At 41.2% G+C, this 24709-nt stretch overlaps 1 protein-coding gene across 8 annotated transcripts in view; it reads right to left on the bottom strand.

The window, feature by feature from the left end:
• The window catches only part of HERC3 (HECT and RLD domain containing E3 ubiquitin protein ligase 3), a 137751-nt gene that overhangs the window by 45557 nt on the left and 67485 nt on the right, over positions 1 to 24709 (bottom strand). For all 8 annotated transcript variants that reach the window (XR_014296638.1, XR_014296639.1, XR_014296640.1 and 5 more), the window contains 6 exons: positions 9414 to 9437; positions 9233 to 9322; positions 7878 to 8048; positions 5649 to 5792; positions 4339 to 4505; positions 888 to 954 (listed from right to left, as the gene is read on the bottom strand). Coding sequence is in view for 5 of the 8 variants with exons in the window: in XM_082653077.1 (XP_082509203.1) it covers positions 888 to 954; positions 4339 to 4505; positions 5649 to 5792; positions 7878 to 8048; positions 9233 to 9322; positions 9414 to 9437 (663 nt within the window). In the remaining 3 variants the exon portion in view is untranslated. The remainder of the gene's footprint in view (positions 1 to 887; positions 955 to 4338; positions 4506 to 5648; positions 5793 to 7877; positions 8049 to 9232; positions 9323 to 9413; positions 9438 to 24709) is intronic.

Below are 24709 nucleotides of genomic sequence, written 5' to 3'. Positions count from 1 at the left end.
TGGAATACTACTCAGACATAAAAAAGAAGGAAATTGTGCCATTTGCAGCAACATGGATGAACTTGGAGGGTTTTATGCTAAATGAAATAAGTCAGACTGAGAAAGACAAATACTGTACGATGTCACTTGTATATAGAATCTAAAAAACACAACAAACTAGTAAATATAACGAAAGAGAAGCAGACTCACAGATTAGAGAACTAGTGGTTACCAGTGGGGAGAGGGAAGGGGGTAGGGACAGTATAGTGGTAGGGGACTAAGGTGTACAAACTATTAGGTATAAAATAAGCTACAAAGACATACTGTACAACATGAAGAATATAGCAAATATTTTATAATAACTATAAATGGAGTATAACCTTTAAAAATTGTGAATCACTATATTGTACACCTGTAACTGATATAATATTGTACAGCAACTATAATTTGATTTTAAAAAAGACACTAAAGGGACTTCCCTGGTGGTGCAGTTGCTAAGAATCTGCCTGCCAATGCAAGGAACACAGGTTCAAGCCCTGGTCCGGGAAGATCCCACATGCTGCGGAGCAGCTAAGCCCGTGTGCCACAACTACTTGAGCCCATGTGCCTAAAGCCCGTGCTCTGCAACAAGAGAAGCCACCGCGATGAGAAGCCTGCGCACCGCAACGAAGAGTGGCCCCCGCTCGCCGCAGCTAGAGAAAGCCCACACACAGCAACGAAGACCCAATGCAGCCAATAAACAAAATTTTAAAAATAAAAATAAAAAAAGACACTATGACTACAATAATTTGGTTCAGAGAAGTCTCTGAATTTGTTCTTTGATTTGGAGAAAAATTAATGTTAATTGTGACTTGTAAGCATGATGAAAGAGACAGCTACAATCATGAGTAAACTGTGGAAATCCTTACCGTGAAGTTGAGGCAGAAAGTCTCCTCAATATCTTCCCCAGGGTAATCTAAAAGTTCTTGAAGACTCCTGATCACAGATTGACAGAGAAAGGAAATGAGGCAAATCAGACATGGCAATAGTGTTTCTATCTCAGTCACATGCCCACCAGACTGTCTGCAAGGAAACGCTATAAAAGAATATTCTAGAATGAACATAAATCCAGACTGACAGAAAATCATGTTAACTGCATCTTGAAAAGAAATACGGCAGTTGACTTGTAAGACACTCATTAATCATTCTCTGTTCCTACTGACAAATCTTACTGAATTTATGGAGAAATTCTGATGGAATCATATCTGACACATGTGTTAACTCTGGTACTCCTCAGAAGTAGATACATGAGGAGATGGTCTTGCAGCAGTCCTACACACTTGCTTTACCCATAGGCATTAGCAGAAAAATCCTCTTACCATAAAAAAAAGCAAGCTACGAAGTCACTGTATCCACTTAGGAATCTTAATGGCTCACTTGTTAATGCAAGGGGCTCTGTATGGTAAAGGACCGCCATATTAAAGAACACCGGAACGTGTTTCTGCCAACAATGATCATATCGTATACTCTCACGAGAATACGTTCTCATTACTAGACCTCATTCACACTTTCTTCTTTAGTGATCACGGAGTCTGGCAGTTCCAGAAAGAAAAAATTGCCCAGAAAGAAAATTCTTAGTGTAGAATTTAAATCTGTTTCCAGTTAACCAGCCAAGAAGATTACTTGAAATGTATCACTCTCAGCCAGGTTGGCAAAGAAAATAGCACACATTTCTGTCACAGTTACCAAAAAAAGCAACCCTGCCTGGGTCTCCTCTGTCATTTTTTTATATTCCTTCTAAATTTTCTTTTCCTCTCTCTGTGCACCCTCTCCCCACATCCTTTATGATTTCTCTGTATTGGTGTCCTGTACTGGTGGTGTGACAGTCTCATTTCCAGAGGGCGCCTTAGAGACCACCCTTCCTCTATCGCCATCTTAAAATCAGTATTCTTTCTCCATAAAAAAGGGATGTTCCGGGCTTCCCTGGTGGCGCAGTGGTTGAGAGTCTGCCTGCCGATGCAGGAGACACGGGTTCGTGCCCCAGTCTGGGAGGATCCCACATGCTGTGGAGTGGCGGGGCCCGTGGGCCACGGCCGTTGAGCCTGCGCGTCCGGAGCCTGTGCTCCGCAATGGGAGAGGCCACAGCAGTGAAAGGCCCGCGCGCCGCAAAAAAAAAAAAAAAAAAAAAAAGGGATGTTCCTTCCTGTTGAAGTCAAAAGAACTGTACTGTTTAGAGAAAGTCACAGATATGGTGTCTTTTTATATACTTCGCCTTATGCGAAGAGAAACTCAGAATAAAATCAATTCAGAGGAACTCAGAATAAAAGGAGTTTTCAAGAGCCAGAAAAGAATAATAACATAAAAACATGGTTCCACTACGCTGGAAAACCGTCTGGAGGTTCCTCAAAAGGCTAAACACAGAGTTACCATTTGCCCTAGCAATTCCACTCCCAGGTGCATACCCAAGAAAAATGAAAACTTACATCAACACAAAAAGTCTGTAAGAATATCCACAGCAGCACTATTAGTAACAGCCAGAAGGTAGGAGAAAGCCAGACGTCCATCAACTGATGAATGGATGAACAAAATGTGGCATATATCCACATAACGAAATATGAGTTGGCAATAAAAAGAAATAAAATACTGATACAAGCTGCAACCCAGATGAACCTTGAAAACGCGCTGTGTGAAAGAAGCCAGTCACAAAAAAACACACGTGGTACGATTCTGTTTATGTGACATATCCAGAAGAGGCCATCAATAGAGACAGAGAGTAGCTCAGTGGTTGCCCAGGGCTTGGGGGATGAGGAAGTTGGGGATGTCGACTGAGGAGTCCCAGGTTTCTTTCTCAGGTGATGAAAATATTCTAAAATTGATTGTAATAAAGGCTGTACAACTCTGAATATACTAAAAGTCACTGAATTATATACTTTAGCTGGGTGAATTGTGTGGTATGCAAATTACATCTCAAACTACTTTCTTAAAAAGGCTCTGTGGGCTTCCCTGGTGACGCAGTGGTTGAGAGTCCGTCTGCCGATGCAGGGGACGCGGGTTCGTGCCCCGGTCTGGGAAGATCCCACATGCTGTGGAGTGGCTGGGCCCGTGAGCCATGGCCGCTGAGCCTGCGCGCCCGGAGCCTGTGCTCCACAACGGGAGAGGCCACAGCAGTGAGAGGCCCGAGTACCGCAAAAAAAAAAAAAAAAAAAAGGCTCTGTGACATAACAGAAAATGCATATATTGGTCTCTGTGCCCAGTTCCTGGCACAGGGCTCCCAAAACCCTAAGTGATGAGAGGGTTAGCAGCATCTTTTGTTCTAATGGGGTGATTCTGGGTGGGCTCCTGGGCGGGGGCTGGTCACCCGAAGGACCCAGCCGTCATCTTCAGCTCCACGCCCCCCATTCTCCAGAGAGAGGAGAGGGGCTGGAAATGAAGGTCATAATTGATCACCCCGTAAGGAAGCCTCCTTAAAATCCCAACAGTAGGGGGTTCAGGGAGCTTCCAGGTTGGTGAACACATCCACACACGGGGAGGGTAGTGCACCCCAACTCCATGGGGTCAGAAGCTCCTACTACACTCAGGACCCCTCCAGGCCTCACCCTCTGTATCTCTTCAACTGGCCGTTCATCTGTATCCTTCATCGTAAACCCTGAATAACCTGGTAAACCTAAGTGTTTCCCTGAATTCTCCGGGCCGCTCTAGGAAATTAATCGGACCCGAGGAGGGGTCACGAGAACCTCTGATTTGTAACCGATCAGACAGCAGTTGTGGGTAACCCGGGGACCTACTGCTTGCGAGTGGCACCCGAAGTGGGTGAGAGTCGTCCAGAGGGACCGAGCACTGAGCTTGTGGGATCCAGTGCCATCTCTAGGTAGACGGTGTCAGAACTGAGATGAATCGTAGGACACCAGCTGGCGTCGTGGAGAATCACTTGGTGGTAGGGGGAAACCGCCACACGTTTGGTGACCAGAAGTGCTGTGAGTGTGGCTGCGGTGTGATAGTCAAGGTGACACAGAAGAGAGAAACACAGAAGGACAGGGAGACCTGTAGGTTTTTGCAAAATACAGACTCCCTTTTCAATACTTTCTCCCCTGTACTTATGGACCATGACAAAGCTCGAAGTCCTAATTTTTGTTCAGGATAAGAAAAGCAGACAGCTGGATTCCTGGGCAGCTACGACTTCCCTTTTCCCCTTTCTCCTTCTGCCCCTAGAGTGACACAGGCACTGCTTCAAGCCAGGAGCTGTGGAGCCACATCTTAAGACAAAGCATACACAGCACAGTCTAATGATAAACTCTTAACTGGTACACGTGGTGTTGTCAACCTTTGGTCCCAGCGCCAGAGCAGTTCTCCACACCAGGCTCCCGTCTTCCAGCTCCGTACCTTCCTTCCGTGGGTGACAGCTCCTTCAAGTCTTCCAGGCCAGGCTTCACGTTCAGTAGCTTCTTATAGAGAGCCAGCGGGAAGTGCAGGTCCACCACGGTGGAGTTGTAGATGGCGAGTCCACAGGTTATGCCAATCAAGTGAAACCAGTTGTGCTCTACAAAACACTTTCACCACATGCGCAAATGTGTTAAAAAGAAAAGCAGGGACTTCCCCGGTGGGCCAGTGGTTAAGAATCCGCCTTGCAATGCAGGGGACGTGGGTTTGGTCCGTGGTAGGGGAACTAAGATCCCACATGCCACAGGGCAACTAAGCCCGCGTGCCGCGACTACAGAGCCCACGTGCTCTGGAGCCCGCACGCCGCAACTAAGACCCGACACAGCCAAAAGTAAATAAATAAACATTTAAAAAAAAAAAAGAAAAGCAAAGCAGTGTTTGCAGCCCTCAAAACAATCTGCCATTTACCTTAAAATATTTTCAGTACGAAAGAATGAAGATCTCGTTAATATTCAGTTACCTTCTGAAGCAGACAAGTACCCCTAACAAAAGTTCAGCTATCCCCCAAAGATGCAATGCTGTAAGTTAAGCGTTTACAGCTCATCCGTGATACAGAGCACAGCTTACCCTCATTTAGAGCAATGCTGTCCAACAGAACTTTCTGCAAGGATGGAAACATTCTATTCTGTGCTGTCCCAGATGGCAGCCACTAACTACGTGTGTCTACTGAGGACTTGAACGGTGGTTAGTACAACTGAGGGAATGACTTTAGTATTACTTAATTTTAAAATAAAATTTAAACTTAAATAGCCACAGGAAGCTAATGGCTGCCTTTCAAGACAGTGCGGATCTAGGGAGAAAACTCTGGTAGAAAAAGAGCTAACCTATAGTCTGCTTGAAATGAGAATGCCTTTTAAAACTTAGCTCTCCAACTGAATTTTCAAAAAGTGTGAGTATGTGTATATCTGTACGAGTATTCATACACGTACTATCACTGTTATTAAAATAAGATATATTTGACAACTACTTTTTATATGTCATAAAACCAATTTCTTTATCATCCCCTACTCTTTCTACCCTCCGAGGATTACAAAACTTGGAGCTTGCCTACTAGAAATGGAAATGTGGCTAATGGGTGACAAAACACACTATGACGTCTTAGCAACGGGTGAAACACGAAGACGGGAAACATGATGATAATCATGTTAAATGATTACCTCTGTTATGCTCCCCTCTGTAAACACCAGAAGGCTAGGGATTGGTCTGACAGTTTAATTCAATTCATCTGTTGAAAGGTGGCGTCACTAACTTACCGTATCTGAAAACCACAAGAGATTTGAATCCTGATAGTAGGTAAACATTCCATAGATGGGATTCAACAATTCTTTTAATAGTAAAAGAAAGAACTCCTTTGTGACACCACCAGCATCCACTGCTTCTTCACCATCAAAAATGACCTTGAAATAATGAAAGTAGAATTAGCATTTCAGGGAAATCCCTAGCATTTTATGTTTGTTTTTTTGTGGTTGTTTTTTTTTTTTTTTTTTAGCAAATTATTTCCAAAGTCAGGACAAAGAAAGGAAGATGTAACAGAGGATACACTGACGCAATGAAAACTGCAAAGTGTATCTGCTGATTATTAACAAGTCACTTAGAAACACACAAAACCTTCCCAGGCACTTCGTGGGATGCAGAGAAAGTCAGAAGTTTACCATATGTCCACAGGGAGTTTACCATATGTCCACAGGGAGTTTACCATATGTCCACAGGAAGTTTACCATATGTCCACAGGAAGTTTACCATTGGGGCAGGGAGGCAAACATAAAAGAACCAATTCGAGAATACATTTTATTTTCAAAGAGTCAGATACACTGAGAGGTAAATGTTCTGGCACGTAGAGAAAAGCAGTGACTAACTTGAATAAAGGAAGAAATCTCTCTCAGCGGGGTTCTTGAACTAACTGATGCATATGGAAGGGAGGAGAGCATTCTGAGCAGACACAGACCTGGGCTCTGTGAGGGGCTATAGAGAGACCCATCGCAACAACAGCTACAGCAAACCAAAGGACGAGATTTAGGGCTTCCCTGGTGGCGCAGTGGTTGAGAGTCCGCCTGCCGATGCAGGGGACACGGGTTCGTGCCCCGGTCCGGGAAGATCCCACATGCCGCGGAGCGGCTGGGCCCGTGAGCCATGGCCGCTGAGCCTGCGCGTCCGGAGCCTGTGCTCCGCAACGGGAGAGGCCACAACAGTGAGAGGCCCGCGTACCGCACAAAAAAAAAAAAAACAAAGGACGAGATTTATTGAGTCTTCTACATGCCAGCCAGCACTTAAATTCTATTAACCTAATCCTCAGAACAGTCTTACGCACTGGAATTACTATTACCATCCCCATTTTACCGGTAAGGGCTCAGGTACAGAACTAAAAGCAGCATTTAAGAAAGCTTATCCTGGGAACTTCCCTGGTGGTCCAGTGGCTAAGACTCTGCGCTTCCAACGCTGGGGCCACGGGTTTGATCAGGGGACAGGGAACTAAGATCCCGCGTGCTGCATGGTACAGCCAAAAAGAAAAAAAAAAGCAAGCTTATCCCCGTGCCTGTGGTCAAGGTTGCCTAGAGCAGGAGAGTAAAGGTCTCCGATTATACGGATGCCAGCAGAAGACTTCAACACGCTACCAAGCAAGAACTGTCCCACCTGAATTACTGATGGAAAACAAGGGGCAAAGAAAGTGCCCTCTCTTTGCAATATCAAAAACCTAACCCAGAAGTTCTAGGGAGAACTCCCAAGCAGACTGATGGGACTGATACTACTTACCGGAAATTTTTAAAAGGGTGACAGTATCATGGAGACCGTCAGTTTCTTGCCTATTACATTGCAGAAGCTGGAGTTTACAACAGGATTGGAAATAGAGTTAGGAAAGTCTTCTGAAGGGAAAGGGAAATCACTTAAAACTTCAATAATTCACTAAATATTTACCGACCAGATACTGCGTACCAAGCATTGTGCTAAGCCCCGGGAATACACTAAGCGGTGACACAAACGTGCCTAATCTATGAGGAAAGACAATTTCTTAATTTAATCATTTCCAAGTACTGAGAGGGCCTATCCTAACAGGCCACCAGCTGCCCAGACAATTTCACTACCTTTCCGTTCTCTTTTCTTTTTTTTTTTTTTACCTTCTTTCTCTCTTAAATCTTTGACATCCAAAGCTTCCTAGATGCTGGCTTGGTGGTTTATCTAGTTGAAGCTTTAGCAGTGCTGCTGCTCGCTTGGTTTTGGTAGAGCTGGAGCAGGTAAACTGAAGAGAGCAGACAAAAAAGGCCCTACATTCCCCTCACGTAATCCACTGGCATTTTTATCTGATGTCACGTTGAGATGTTCTCTTTGGTGACTGGACAGAAGGAAGTGAGTAAATTCTTGTAAAATGAATGAAAGAAAGAATGAACGGCTGTACTCCACGATTTTAATAAGATCTCTGCTGCTTCATCAACACTGCGTAAAGAAAACCCAGGAAGGGATTCAGAGGTATATACGGAAGGACTCACTCTGAGAGGCTTTTTCAGATCAATATCAGAATGAATGCTCAGCTCTCTCAGGGCATCTCCAACAAGGCTGCTCCTGCGAACATGAAGGACCAGGAAGGGGCTTCTGGCCAGCAGAGGCTCCAAGGTGAGAAGCATGAAGACGTTCTGCAGGTTGGCCCCGTTGACCGCCACCTGGAACAGCACATCCAAGAGCACAGTTACCATTCAGAGCACACCTGTGAGTGGGGACAGCAGCCAGCCCTGCCTTTGGACCAGGGGTAGGTCGGGGCCAGGCTGACTGCAGCTCCATTTTGGTCTTTATTTTCCTCCTAACTTTTCCAGTAGATTTTCTCAGTTACTCATGTTTACAAAACACACAAATCTTTCTAATCTGAGCCCAAAGAGATTAACTGAAACACTTTATGTAAACCATATGACCCATAACTCATTCCAGGAAAATAATTTAGACTAAGCTGATGAAGACTGAAATACTATCTTCGTAGAAGAAAGTGATGACGGACAGTGAGTAGAAACTGAGTTTCAAAGTGGCAGGAAAAGAAGCCTAACAACCCCTTGCTAAAAATGGTGTTTATTCTTTGAAAAATGTCCATTTTCTCCGGAAAACCTTTAAATTGTCAATATCATGGATATATCACTGTGAAAACATATATATAGAGAGAGAGAGAGATACAGATAAGAGCTAGAGAGAGACAGACAGATGGGGAAAGGGGGAGGGAGATGAATGAAGTTATATATCCACCAACAATGGGAACTGGTAGATTTGGATTGCTAATTCACAGACGTCTTTGTAGGCCTGTCAAAACCAATTATATTTTACAATAAAAATGGGTGTCTAAAATAAATTAAACAAATCTCTATAACTTGAGTTTTCGCTCAATAAAGAACTGCCAAGCTCCATTTAATTATCTATCAGGGGTCAGCAAACAATGGCCCAAGGACCGAATCCAGCCTGCTGCCGGCTTTTGTACAGCTCTTGAGCTAACGGTAGTTTTTACCTTTTTAAATAGTTTTTTAAAAATCAGAAGAAAAATATTTCACTACATGTGAAAATTATATAAAATTCAAATTTCATGCTACGACAGAGCTGAATAACTGAGACAACTGTATGGCCCACAAAGACACGTATTTACTATGTGGCCCTTTATGAAGACACCTGCCACCCCCGTTTATGTAGATGTGCGTTCACGTATATGTGTTATATTCAATATAAAATTGCTGAAACTTTTTCTAACAGTTCTAAAAGTTACCATGGAACTTCATCCAAACCAACTTTCTCCTATTAGGAAAAATTACAACTGAATGTATAAGATGAAAGAAACCCATAAGAAGAGAAAGTAAGGTTCAAAATACGTGACCTGCATCTGCAGTTCAGCATCGGTCTGTAACATCTTGGTCTTGGCTTGGGCGTCAAAGATGAAAGGGTAGGAACAAAGTGTTACAGCATCCTAGAATAAAACATATTATTAACAATATTATAGTATCCCACAGAGAATACTGCTGGAAAAATACATAAATAAATTTGACAGAGTCATTTACCTGCATTATAGATGGTCTAGCCTTCTGTGTAAAGAAAAATAAAGTCTCTTAGTTGGATTACAAAACTTGAACTTCCTACCTCCCACAAATAACAAAACAGATAACCTATCTGACCATTTGGCCATGGAACTAACACCATCTGAACAGCTGATTGGAGTTCTGATGGAACAGACTAGTTGTTTTGATAAATACAGACTGAGAAGAACACTAAAAACAATTTAAAAAAAATTTTAAAGGACCTTTACAAACCATTTCACTAACCCCATAATTCACAGTATTAATAGAACTCTCATTTATAAGAAATCTAATTCCCAAACAGGAGCTTTGCAAATATGACTTCAGAGGTTAATTTTGTTGGGTGAAGTGGATAATGCAAATTTCATTTGTCAACATGTTAAGTCTCCCTTTTACACACACACACACACGCACACACAGAGTTCCTCTTGGGAGAAACCAAATATTTAGAAAGCTGTCCCCGGAGGGCTTCCCTGGTGGCACAGTGGTTAAGAATCCACCTGCCAATGCAGAGGACACGGGTTCGAGCCCTGGTCCGGGAAGATCCCACATGCCGTGGAGCAACTAAGCCCGTGCGCCACAACTACCGAGCCTGTGCTCTAGAGCCCGCGAGCCACAACTGAGCCCGCGTGCTACAACCAACCACTGAAGCCCGCGTGCCTGGAGCCCATGCTCCGCAAGAAGAGAAGCCACCGCAATGAGAAGCCCGTGCACCACAACGAAGAGTAGCCCCCGCTCGCCGCAACTAGAGAAAGCCCAGGCAGCAACGAAGACCCAACACAGCCAAAAATAAATTAATTTAAAAAAAAAGGTATTTAGAAAGCTGTCCCTGACTAGGCACTTAGACCAGTGCCTGGCCTACAGAAGACACTCCATCAATATGTGAATAAATCTGAATAAACTTTTGAGGAGGGGAATAACAATACAGACATACCTCGTTTTATTGTGCCTCACTTTATTGTGTTTCACAGATACTGCTTTTTTAAACATTTTTTTACATTATTTATTTTTTATTGGCGTGTAATTGCTTTACAATGTTATGCTAGTTTCTGCTGTACAGTGAAGTGAATCAGCTATATGTATACCTATATCCCCCCCTCCCTCTTGGACCTCCCTCCCACCCCATCCCACCCCTCTAGGTCATCAGAGCACCGACCTGAGCTCCCTGTGCTATACAGCAGGTTCCCACTAGCTATCTGTTTTACACATGGCAGTTAGTATATTTATGTCAAACCTAATCTCCCAATTCATCCCACCCTCCCCCCACTTCCCCACAAATTGAATTTTGTGGCAACCCTGAGTCTCTCAAGACTATGGGCGCCATTTTTCCAACAGCATTTGCTCACTTCATGTCTCTGTGTCACATTTTGGTAATTCTAACAATATTTCAAAGTTTCTCATTCTTATTTGTTATGGTGACCTGCGATCAGTGATCTTTGATGTTACCATTGCAAAAAGATTGCAACTGGCTGAAGGCTAAAATGACAGCTAACATTTTTTAGCAATAAAGTGTTTTTTAATTAAGGTTTGTACATTCATTGTTTTTTTTAAACATAATACTACTGCACACTTAATAGACTACAGTACAATATAAACATAACTTTTATATGCACTGGGAAACCAAAAACTTTGTGTGACTTGCTTTATTGTGATATTCGCTTTATTGCAGTGGTCTGGAACCAAACCCACAATTTCTCCAAGGTATGCCTATAAATAAATACAACCACAAACCTATCTAAGAGGTATGTTAGTTTCATTTATCAGGAGAAAAAAGGAACTCTCTCCTGAAAGGTTTTGTTAAGTTAATGAATAATCTTTGCTACATAACCTAACAGAAAGAAACAAAAAAAATCAACGGTATACATCATGTTGACCTGCAGCAGTATTTCTCAAACAGAAAACCATGGATTTATTCCCAGAGATCTGAAAGTGCACTATGAATTTTTTAAATTTTGTGGGTTTTTTTAATGATATCTTAAACAAAATAAAAACACATTCTGAATGACCTCTTTATAATGATGTGTTACCATATAATCTGCATTTATTTTAACGATTGCACTGGTGCCATGTTATACTGAATTGTCCAAGGGTAATAAGAAAGAAGAAAAGCAGTCTTCCTTTGTAAGTGATGCATTTGTGCCCAGGAAAAGGCCACTGCAGTCCTGGCTCCCCGCATGAATGAAGGTTTAATAGCCGCTGAAAGGACAAAAGAGAGCTGAGTCATCCCTGGGTGTACAGAACAAGCTGCAGAACTCAAGTCCCCAGGCCTGGCAGCCCGCAGTCCTGATCACAATGCAAGTGGGGTCTGGCTCCAGTAACGCATTTGCTCATCACGTTAAATCCATGAGGCTAATTTGTGTTTTACTGATTTGAGAGTTTTGTTAATATCTAATCTGTAAATGCACTTTGGTTGTATAACATTTAAATGCTACGTGAATAAGAAGTGTATATCTACCTCCTTTCGTATTTGTGTATATTTCAATGAAATCATTGAAAAGCAGTTTTAATTAAAATTCCCCTTGTTTATTCTTTAGAAACACGTTCCCTCAGGGATCTTGGAACATTTCCCTAGCCTGAGAAACACTAATCAGAGAAAGGATTCCAGTCCAGGGAGACAAGGTATGGAAGCCTGCACACAGAACCCAGAGGGACTTGATTCATTCTCATGCCTACTTCTCTGATCACTTTGAATTTTGGGATTGAAATCACTAAAATAAACACACACACACCATAAAACAGCACTAGGTACCTACAACGGGTACCAGTATCTCTTGGGATAAGTGTGTTGGGAAAGTGTGTTTAAAACTGGTGCCAATATTCAGAATTTTCTAACCTCCCTCTCAGAAGAGATTTTATTCTAAGCATTATTTGCCTATTCTCAAGGCAAAAGAAAGATCTTTACCATGTGTGTTGGTCTCTAAAGCAAGATAAAGTTTTGAACACTTCAAATTAAAAGTGATTATGGGAGAAGTGAAAACAGTTACTATAAAAACAGCTGTTGGCTTTACAGCATTGGCAGTATACAGTCGGCCCTCCTTATCCACGGTTCCACATCTGGAGATTCAACCAACCTCAGGTGGAAAATATGCAGGGAAAAAAAAGACAATTCCAGAAGGTTCCAGAAATCAAAACTTGAATTTGCCACACACCGGCAACTATTTACATAGCATTTACACTGTATTATGTAGTATAAGTAATCGAGAGATGATTTAAAGTCTATGGCAGGATGTGCTTAGGTTATATGCAAATAATACAACATTTTATATGAGGGACTTGAGCATGGTATGGGGATGAGGGATCCTGGAACCAATCCGCTACTGATACTGAGGGACAACTATATCTAGTATTTTTACTTTTTTATAAATTTATTTATTATTTATTTGTTATTTTTGGCTGCGTTGGGTCTTCGTTGCTGCGCACGGGCTCTCCCTAGTTGCGGTGAGCAGGGGCTACACTTCGTTGCAGTGTGCAGGCTTCTCATTGCAGTGGCTTCTCTTGTTGTGGAGCACGGGCTCTAGGCACGCAGGCTTCAGTAGTTGCGGCTCGTGGGCTCAGTAGTTGTGGCTCATGGGCTCAGTAGTTGCGGCACACAGACCCTAGAGCATGCAGGTGTCAGTAGTTGTGGCATGTGGGCTCAGTAGTTGTGGCTCACGGGCTCTAGAGCATAGGCTCAGTAGTTGTGGTGCACAGGCTTAGTTGCTCCGCAGCATGTGGGATCTTCCCAGACCAGGGCTCGAACCCATGTCCCCTGCATTGGCAGGCGGACTCTCAACCACTGCGCCACCAGGGAAGCCCAAGTCTATGAATTTTTGTATTTGAAATATAATAATTTCACTGATTTTTATTTTGCAGATGTTGAATATTTTAGAAATGGTATTAGTGCTGGCATTTCCATAGTAAGTGAACGAAATACTGAAACAGCAGTACTACGATTCTGCTTCCTGACTGCTCTCCCTAACCTAGAAGGATGTATATGAACTGGTAAGATATGTGATCCCCTCCTGAGAGGCTGTTTGTCCTGGGCCATCCATTCCCCAAAAGTGAGTCTCACAACCTATAACTGGCAAAGTACACACATGGATCACATTTCAAGTGTTGCTGCTTGAAATGGGGCTGCCCTGCAACCTTCGTTCATGTTTTTTAAGTATATGACAGAGAAGCAATGAATATGTACATGGTACAGAACTAGAGAAGTGGGGAATTGGGAATATCTTTTTCTTTTCTTTTCTTTCTTTTAATTCCAAGTCAACAGTTCCTAAATGTGGCTGTGACTGGGGACAAGAGGCATCACACAAACACCAAGGAGGAAACCCAGGAGCCCTGCCTTCGGGTCTGCCTGACACCATGTGTTCCTGTACCCTCTGTGGGCAATTCTGGCTCCCAGCATCGCTGAATTCTGAGGCACACACAGCTGCCTCATCTCACCACGCACAATACTGCTACCCGGAACCAGACACTGCCCCGGACGACACAGACAGCCGACGTCAGGTTGACTCCAGTCTTTATTTTTGAAGCATTTTCTTTTTTTTTTTTCTAAATTAATTTTTATCGGAGTATGGTTGCTTTACAATGAAGCATTTTCGTTGTATCACTCACTTTCTCACTTGTGAGGCCCTCTAGGGGGCCCACAAAGTCACTCATTCTGTGTGCTATTTGTTTTGCAAGTGTAGATGATGGCTGTGAATAAACGGAAATAAATAAGCCACTAACACCTCTTCCTTAAAATAAGCTGAGGGAGACCTTCAAGATGGCGGAGGAGTAAGACGCGGAGATCACGTTCCTCCCCACAAATACATCAGAAATACATCTACACGTGGAAAAGCTCCTACAGAAAACCTACTGAACGCTGGCAGAAGACCTCAGACCTCACAAAAGGCAAGAAACTCCCCACGTACCTGGCCGTGTGGCTGACAGGGTCTTGGTGCTCTGGACAGGTGTCAGGCCTGTGCCTCTGAGGTGGGAGCGCTGAGTTCAGGATACTCGTCCATAAGAAACCTCCCAGCTCCACGTAATACCAAACGGCGAAAATCTCCCAGAGATCCCCATCTCAACACCAGCACCCAGCTTCACTCAACGACCAGCAAGCTACAATGCTGGACACCCTATGCCAAATAATCAGCAAGACAGGAACACAACCCCACCCATTAGCAGAGAGGCTGCCTAAAATCATAATAAGGTCACAGACACCCCAAAACACACCACCGAAGGCAGACCTGCCCACCAGAAAGCCAAGATACAGCCTCATCCACCAGAACACAGGCACTAGTCCCCTCCGCCAGGAAGCCTACACAACCCACTGAACCAACCTTAGCCACTGGGGGCAGACATCAAAAACAATAGGAACTACGAACCTGCAGCCTGTGAAAAGGAGACCCCAAACACAGTAAGTTTAGCAAAATGAGAAGACAGAGAAGCACACAGCAGATGAAAGAGCAAGGTAAGAACCTACCAGACCAAACAAACGAAGAGGAAATAGGCAATCTACCCGAAAAGGAATTCAGAGTAATGATAGTAAAGATGATCCAAAGTCTTGGAAACAGAATGTACAAAATACAAGAAACGTTTAACAAGGACCTACAAGAACTAAGGAGCAAACAAACACTGATGCACAACACAATAAATGAAATTAAAAATTCTCTAGAAGGAATCAATAGCAGAATAACTGAGGCAGAAGAATGGATAAGTGACCTGGAAGATAAAATAGTGGAAGTAACTACCGCAGAGCAGAATAAAGAAAAAGAATGAAAAGAATTGAGGACAGTCTCAGAGACCACTGGTTCAACATTAAACACACCAACATTTGAATTATAGGGGTTCCAGAAGAAGAAGAGAAAAACAAAGGGACTGAGAAAATATTTGAAGAGATTATAGTTGAAAACTTCCCTAATATGGCAAAGGAAATAGTCAATCAAGTCTAGGAAGCACAGAGAGTCCCATACAGGACAAATCCAAGGAGAAACACACCAAGACACATTAATCAAACTGTCAAAAATTAAATACAAAGAAAACATATTAAAAGCAGCAAGGGAAAAACAACAAATAACACACAAGGGAATCCCCATAAGATAAACAGCTGATCTTTCAGCAGAAACTCTGCAAGCCAGAAGGGAGTGGCAGGACATATTTAAAGTGATGAAAGGGAAAAACCTACAACGAAGATTACTCTACCCAGCAAGGATCTCATTCAGATTCAATGGAGAAATTAAAACCTTTACAGAAAAGCAAAAGCTAAGAGAATTCAGCACCACCAAACGAGCTTTACAATAAATGCTAAAGGAATTTCTCTAGGCAGGAAACACAACAGAAGGAAAAGACCTACAATAACAAACCAAAAACACTTAAGAAAATGGTTATAGGTACATACATATCGATAATTACCTTAAATGTAAATGGATTAAATGCTCCACCAAAAGACACAGACTGGCTGAATGGATACGAAAACAAGATCCACATACATGCTGTCTACAAGAGACCCACTTCAGACCTAGGGACACATACAGACTGAAAGTGAGGGAATGGAAAAAGATATTCCATGGATATGAAAATCAAAAGAAAGCTGGAGTAGCAATTGTCATATCAGACAAAACAGACTTTAAAATAAAGACTATTAGAAGAGACAAAGAAGGACACTACATAATGATCAAGGGATCAGTCCAAGAAGATATAACAAGTGTAAATATTTATGAACCCAACATAGAGCACCTCAAAACATAAGGCAAATGCTAACAGCCATAAAAAGGGAAATTGACAATAATACAATCATAGTAGGGGACTTTAACACCCCACTTTCCAAGGACAGATCATCCAAAATGAAAAGAAAAAAGGAAACACAAGCTTTACATGATACATTAAACAAGATAGATTTAATTGATATTTATAGGACATTCCACCCAAACACAACAGAATACACCTTCCTCTCAAGTGTTCATGGAACATTTTCCAGGATAGATCATATCTTGGGTCACAAATGAAGCCTTAGAAAATTTAAGAAAATTGAAATCATATGAAGCATCTTTTCTGACCACAACGCTATGAGACTAGATACCAATTACAGGAAAAAATCTGTAAAAAAAAAGAAACACATGGAGGCTAAACAATACACTACTTAATAACCAAGAGATCACTGAAGAAATCAAAAAGGAAATCAAAAAATATCTAGAAAAAAATAACAATGAAAACACAACAACCCAAAACCTATGGGATATAGCAAAAAGCAGTTCTAAGAGGGAAGTTCATAGCAATACAATCCTACCTCAAGAAACAAGAAACATCTCAAATGAACAACCTCACCTTACATCTAAAGCAATTACAGAAAGAAGCACCAAAAAACCCCCCAAAGTTAGCAGAAGGAAAGAAATCATAAAGATCAGATCAGAAATAAATGAAAAAGAAATGAAGGAAACAATAGCAACGATCAATAAAACTAAAAGCTGGTTCTTTGAGAAGATAAACAAAATTGATAAACCATTAGCCAGACTCAAGAAAAAAAGGGAGAAGACTCAAATCAATAGACTTAGAAATGAAAAAGGAGAAGTAACAACTGACACTGCAGAAATACAAAAGATCATGAGAGATTACTACAAGCAACTCTATGCCTATAAAATGGACAACCTGGAAGAAATGGACAAATGCTTAGAAAAGCACAACTTTCAGAGACTGAACCAGGAAGAAATAAAAAATATAAAAAGGCCAATCACAAGCACTGAAATTGAGACTGTGATTAAAATTCTTCCAACAAACAAAAGCCCAGGACCAGGTGGCTTCACAGGCGAATTCTATCAAATTTTAGAAAAGAGCTTACACCTATCCTTTGCAAACTCTTCCAAAACATAGCAGAGGGAGGAACACTCCCAAACTCATTCTACGAGGCCACCATCACCCTGATACCAAAACTAGACAAATATGTCACAAAGAAAGAAAACTACAGGCCAATATCACTCATGAACATAGATGCAAAAATCCTCAACAAAATACTAGCAAACAGAATCCAACAGCACATTGAAAGGATCATACACCATGATCAAGTGGGGTTTATCCCAGGAATGCAAGGCTGCTTCAGTATATGCAAGTCAATGTGATACACCATATTAACAAATTGAAGGAGAAAAACCATATCATCTCAATATATGCAGACAAAGCTTTTGACAAAATTCAACATCCATTTATGTTAAAAACCCTCTAGAAAACAGGCACAGAGGGAACTTACCTCAACATAATAAAGGCCATATGTGACTAACCCACAGCCAACATAGTTCTCAATGGTGAAAAACTGAAACCATTTCCTCTAAGATCAAGAAGAAGACAAAGTTGTCCACTCTCACCACTATTATTGAACATAGTTTTGGAAGTTTTAGCCACAGCTATCAGAGAAGAAAAAGAAAGAAAAGGAATCCAAATTGGAAAAGAAGAAGTAAAGCTGTCACTGTTTGCAGATGTCATGATACTATACATGGAGAAGACTAAAGATGCTACCAGAAAACTACTGAGGCTAATCAATGAATTTGGTAAAGTAGCATGATACAAAATTAATGCACAGAAATCTCTTGCATTCCTATATAGTAATGATGAAAAATCTGAAAGCAAAATTAAGGAAACACTCCCATTTACCATTGCAACAAAAAGAATAAAATACCTAGGAATAAACCTACCTAAGGAGACAAAAGACCTGTATGCAGAATACTATAAGACACTAATGAAAGAAACTAAAGAGGACACAAACAGATGGGGAGATATACCATGTTCTCAGATTAGAAGAATCAACATTGTGAGAATGGCTATACTACCCAAAGCAATCTACAGATTCAATGCAATCCCTATCAAACTACCAATGGCATTTTTCACAGAACTAGAAGCAAAAATTTCACAATTTGTATGGAAACACAAAAGACCCTGAATATCCAAAGCAATCTTGAGAAAGAAAAACGGAGCTGGAGCAACCAGGCTCCCTGACTTCAAACTATACTACAAAGCTACAGTAATCAAGACAGTATGGTACTGGCACAAAAACAGAAATATAGATGAATGGAACAGGATATAAAGCCCACAGATGAACCCACACACATATGGTCATCTTATTTTTAATAAAGGAGGCAAGAATATATAATGGAGAAAAGACAGCCTCTTCAATAAGTGGTGCTGGGAAAACTGGACAGCTACATGGAAAAGAAGGAAATTAGAACACTCCCTAACACCATACACAAAAATAAACTCAAAATGGATTAAAGACCTAAATGTAAGGCAGACACTATAAAACTCTTAGAGGAAAACACAGGCAGAACACTCCATGACATAAATCACAGCAAGATCCTTTTTGACCCACCTTCTAGAGAAATGGAAATTAAAACCAAAATAAACAAATGGGACCTAATGAAATTTAAAAGCTTTTGCACAGCAAAGCAAACCATAAACAAGATGAAAAGACAACCCTCAGAAAGGGAGAAAATATTTGCAAATGAAGTAACTGACAAAGGATTAATTTCCAAAATACAAATGCAGCTCATGCAGCTCAATGTCAAAAAAACAAACAACCCAATCCAAAAATGGGCACAAAACCTAAATAGACATTTCCTGAAAGAAGATATACAGATTGCCAACAAACACGTGAAAGGATGCTCAACATCACTAATCATTAGAGAAATGCAATTCAAAACTACAGTAAGGTATCAACTCACACCGGTCAGAATGGCCATCATCAAAAAATCTACAAACAATAAATGCTGGAGAGGGTGTGGAGAAAAGGGAACTCTCTTTCACTGTTGGTGGGAACATAAATTTATACAGCCACTATGCAGAACAGTTTGGAGGTTCCTTAAAATACTAAAAATAGAACTACCATAGGACCCAGCAATCCCATTACTGGGCATATACCCTGAGTAAACCATAATTCAAAAAGAGTCATGCACCACAGTGTTCACTGCAGCTCTATTTACAATAGCCAGGACATGGAAGCAACCTAAGTGTCCATCAACAGATGAATGGATAAAGAAGAAGTGGCACATATATACAATGGAATATTACTCAGCCATAAAAAGAAACGAAACTGAGTTATTTGTAGTGAGGTGAATGGACCTAGAGTCTGTCATACAGAGTGAAGTAAGTCATAAAGGGAAAAATAAATACCACATGCTAACACATATATATGGAATCTAAAATAAAATGGTTCTGAAGAACCTAGTGGCAGGACAGGACTAAAGAGTCAGACATAGAGAATGGACTTGAGGATACGGGAAGGGGGCAGGGTAAGCTGGGAAGAAGTGAGAGAGTGGCATGGACATATATACACTCCCAAATGTAAAACAGATAGCTAGTGGGAAGTAGCCGCATAGCACAGGAAGATCAGCTCGGTGCTTTGTGACCACCTAGAGGGGTGGGATAGGGAGGGTGGGAGGGAGACGCAAGAGCGAGGAGATATGGGGACATTTGTATATGTATAGCTGATTCACTTTGTTATACAGCAGAAACTAACACACCATTGTAAAGCAATTATACTCCAGTAAAGATGTTAAAAAATAATAATAAAATAAAATAAGCAAAAAGCAGCCACTTTAGAATGCTTTTATACACCATAGCCCTTTGCCCATACATATTATGTCCCTTGTAATTCCTTTTGCACTACACTGAACACCCCACAGAGGCAGCCACCATGTCCTGTACATGTCCGCATCCCCAGTGGTAGCCGGCACATGACATACATTAGGTGCCCAAGACTGCTTCCTGAAAAACACTTATTAGGGCTATGATATGCCACGTACTAGGTACTCTGACAAGTAAGGCCTTTCCATGGGTTCTCCCATTTACTTCTCACAGTACTGTTATAATTCACATTTATAAATGAGGATGCTAGGCTTATAGAAATTAAGTAATTTGCCTAAGGTCACATAGGTAGTAGGCCAGAGTTGAGACTTGAACCCAGTTCTTTTTGACTAACGCACGTGCTCGGAACTGTATGCTATACTGCCTCGGCTACTGCCAAGGCAAAAAATTTAACACATAAAAACTCATATAGTGTGAGACAGACAGACACACAGACAGACACACACACACACACACACAGGAACATCATTCATCCATAAAAAAGAAGGCAATCCTGCCATTTGCAACTACATGGGTGAAACTAAAGGGCGTTTTACACTAAGTGAAATAAGCCAGACAGAGAGAGACAAACACTGTATGGTATCATTTATATGTGGAATCTAAAAAAAACAAGAAAGCCAATCTCACAGAAATAATGGTGGTTTCCAGGGGCTAGAGCGGAAACAGGGAGGACACGGGGAGATATAGCTCAAAGGGTACAATCTTTTCAGTTATAAGTAAGCTCTAAGGAGCTAAAGCACAGCATGGCGACTCCAGTTAATAACACAGTATTAAATACTGGGAACTCGATGAGAGCACATCTTAAGCATCTCAAAGCACCCAAAAAAGAAGTTAACTATGTGAGGTAATGGATGTGTTAAGTAACTTGATCTTTGTAATCATTTCACACTGTATATCAAATCATCATATTGTACACTTTAAATATATACAACAATGTCGATTATCCCTCAGTAAAGCTGGGGGAAAATGTACTCATTGTTCATTACTATGATTTAAAAGTGGTTAAGCTCAGAAATAAACCCATGCATATATGGCCAATTAATTTATGTAAAGGAGGCAACATCACACAATGGGAAAAGGACAGTCTCTTCAATAAATGGTGTTGAGAAAACTGGACGGGCACATACAGAAGGATAAAACTGGAAATTAACTCAAAATGGATTAAAGACCTGAATGGAAGACCTAAAACCATAAAACTCATAGAAGAAAACGTAGGTAGTAAGCAACTTGACATCAGTCTTGGCAATGATTTTTTGGATCCAACTTCAAAATCAAAGGCAACAAAAGCAAAAATAAACAAATGGAACCACATCAAACTAAAAAGCTTCTGCAGAGCAAAGGAAACCATCAACAAAATGAAAAGGCAGCCTACAGAATGGGAGAGGTATTTGCAAACAATATATCTGATAAGGGGTTAATGTCCAAAATATACAAAGAACTCATACAACTCAATATCAAAACAAAAACAAAAAAAAACACCAACCCAATTAAAAAATGGGCAGAGGACTTCAATAGACATTTTTCCAAAGAGGACATACAGATGGCCAACAGGCACATGAAAAGACGCTCAACATCACTAATCAGGGAAATGCAAGTCAAAACCACAGTGAGGTTTCACCTCACACCTGTCAGAATGTCTATTATCAAAAAGACAAAAAATAACAAGGGTGGGCAAGGATGTGGAGAAACGGGAACCCTTGCGCACTGTTGGTGGGAATTTAAACTGGTGCAGCCAGTATGGAAAACTGTATGGAGGTTCCTCAAAAAATTGAAAATAGAACTACCATATGATCCAGCAGTTCCACTTCTGGGTATTTATCCAAGGAATACAAAAACACTAATTCGAAAAGATTTATGTACCCCCATATCCATAGCAGCCTTATTTACATTAGCCAAGATATGGAAACAACCGAAGCGTCCACAGATGGATGAAGGGATAAAGAAGATGGGGTGTATACACACACAGTGGAATAGTACTCCTGTAACCGAGCAGGACCCTCTGGGGCATTCCCAGGACGGACCCCTCCCCCATACCCTCTGCTGTAGCTCCTCTCTGAAGGACCTAGATAACAGTACCTGATGCACATTTCCTGAGCTGTCTTGCAGATACTAAAACCACCACCAAATGGAAGAAACTACCTACCTGATGACCAGGAGCACACAGCCGCCAGAGCTACTGGAGCCTGAGGATCGATAACGTGACACTGCCCTGTTACCTCACCATCAACCAACCAGAGACTTGTGCACAGGCAGATTACATACTCTGCGACTCCCCTCCCTCACCTGGCCTTTAAAAAGGCTTTCCTGAAACCCACCAGGGAGTTCAGGTGTTTTGAACACTAGCTTCCCCGGACTCCTTGCTTGGTACCCTGCAGTGAATGCTGCACTTTCCTTCCCACAGCCCGGTATCAGAAATTGGCTTTACTGAGCGCAGGCAAACGGACCCAAGTTTGGTTCGGTAACACTCAGACATTAAAAAAAACTGGAATCTTGCCATTTTCAACAACCTGGATGGACCCTGAAGGCACTATGCTAAGTGAAATCAGTCAGACAAAGAAAGACAAATGCTGTATTATTTCACTTACACTTGGAATCTAAACAAACAAAGCAAAGCAAAGCAAAACAACAACAAGCTCATAGATAAAGAGACAGTTTAGTGGCTGCCAGAGGGGAGAGGGGATAGCGGGTGAGTAAAATGCGTGAGGAGGGTCAAAGGTACAATCTTCCATTATAAAATAAATAAGTCACAGTGATATAACGCACAGCGTAGTGACTACAGACAGTAAAACTGCATTGCATATTTTAGTTGCTAAAGCTGCTAAGACGGTAAATCTTAAAAGTTCTCATCACAAGCAAAACAAAATTTGTTAACTGTGTGGTGACAGACAGTGACTAGACGCACTGTGATGATCATTTCACAGTGTATGTAAGTATCGAGTCATTATGTTATACACCTGAAACTAATATGTTACATGTCAATTATACCTTGAAAAAAATGTAGTCAAAAAAACAAGAATCAATATATGAAATAGCTTTAGCATTTTATGTTAAAATCCAAGATATGAAGAAATATAAACTTTAATTTCTAATAGCATTGTATAACAGAAAAAATGCCACAGAAATCACAAAAGGTCACACAGTAATTTCACCTAATTTTCTATCTTTCTATAATAACTAATTTTTGAAGAGGAGATGAGCAGCTGGTATTTAAGACTTATATTTGCTTATCAAATGTTAAGAGAAAGGAACTATAAAAGTTGCTCACTTCAGTATCTCCATTCAGAGACCACAGTCATGGTAACCTATATTTTAACACCAGCAACTTCTTTTTCAGGGTCAAAAAGAATTAGGGCTCATTAGAATTATTTTACTCAGCAGCAAGAAAGCGTAGATTAGAAGTCAGAAAAATTGGCTTTTAAGCTAATTGAATTGGTGGAAAAATTGTTTAGCTTCTCTGGGCCTCCAATTTCTCACCTAGAAACAAAGCAGTTGGCTAAATAATTCATAAGGCTTACTTCAGGTCTTAACATTTTATGATTCAAAGGGTATTCACAAACTGATAAAACAGAGAGGCTTATCTTTTTACAATTTCTAAATCAGCAGGTGAAAACACAGTTCACTGCTAGCCTCCGTGTGAAATTTCCATGTAAACCCCGTTTTGAAGACTCATCCACTTTTTTGAAAAGGATTTTGGTTTTTTAAAGTAATCAGAAGTCTTACTAAAAACACAATGTTGTGTCTGGCATTGATCATCTTATTTAACAAAGAAACAACTCTTCCTTAGTTAAATGAACCAATTTAAATGCCTTGCTTTTGGAAACCGCTACTGACCTCCAAAAGCCCTACAGCGTACAGGGAAATACGGCCTAAATGTCAGTGATGAATCTGCTAAACTGGCAAGGACTCACCTCAAATGTGTCTGCTATGCATGGCTTCACTAAATATCATAACCAAATAATCACTCTGTCTTCTGACATCACTCAAACTCATACATAATCCACAGATGGGGGATCCTAAAAAGCCTTGCATATATCCCAAGCCAGTCTACAATCAAACTGAGAAGTGGTGGCAGGCAGGAACCCGCAGTTCTAACGTATAGTGAGAACCAGGTCAGGGATACGTGACATTTTCACACACGTAATCCCAAGTCAGAGGTAGCCTGTAGGGTTCAGGCAGCTGACATACGATGACTAAAGCAGGCTAGCTGTTAGATGAAGACAATGAGTAAATGATCGTTTCCTCAGTGTCAAAGTCAAGCTGCAGTGGGGACTCTGGCACGTCTCAGCCTCATCCAAAGAGCCCCCACTGAACTCCAGCCAACTGAAACCATCTGGAAAGACAGGTCATGTTGCCAGAGCTTCCGAGTTTCAAGAAAAGCCAGAAATACATTTTATGTGCCTTGACTCTTTAAAATGGTGGTAAAAGACATATAAAGTTCACCATCTTTAACATCTTCAAGTGTACAGTTCATTAGTGTTAACTACATTCGCATAATTGTGCCATCCATCTCCAGAACTTTTTCATCATGCAGAACAAAGTCCTAGAGATTCTCATACTAAGTGAAGTAAGCCAGATAGAGAAAGACAAAGATCATACGATATCGCTTATATGTGGAATCTAAAACAATGATACAAATGAACTTATTTATAAAACAGAAATAGACTCCCAGACATAGCAAACAAACTCAT

Source organism: Grampus griseus (genome assembly GCF_964374135.1).
Source record: "Grampus griseus genome assembly, chromosome: 4".
NCBI classification, from domain to species: domain Eukaryota; kingdom Metazoa; phylum Chordata; class Mammalia; order Artiodactyla; family Delphinidae; genus Grampus; species Grampus griseus.
Note: the sequence above shows the minus strand (reverse complement) of the source record. Positions and strands in the feature narration are given on the sequence as shown.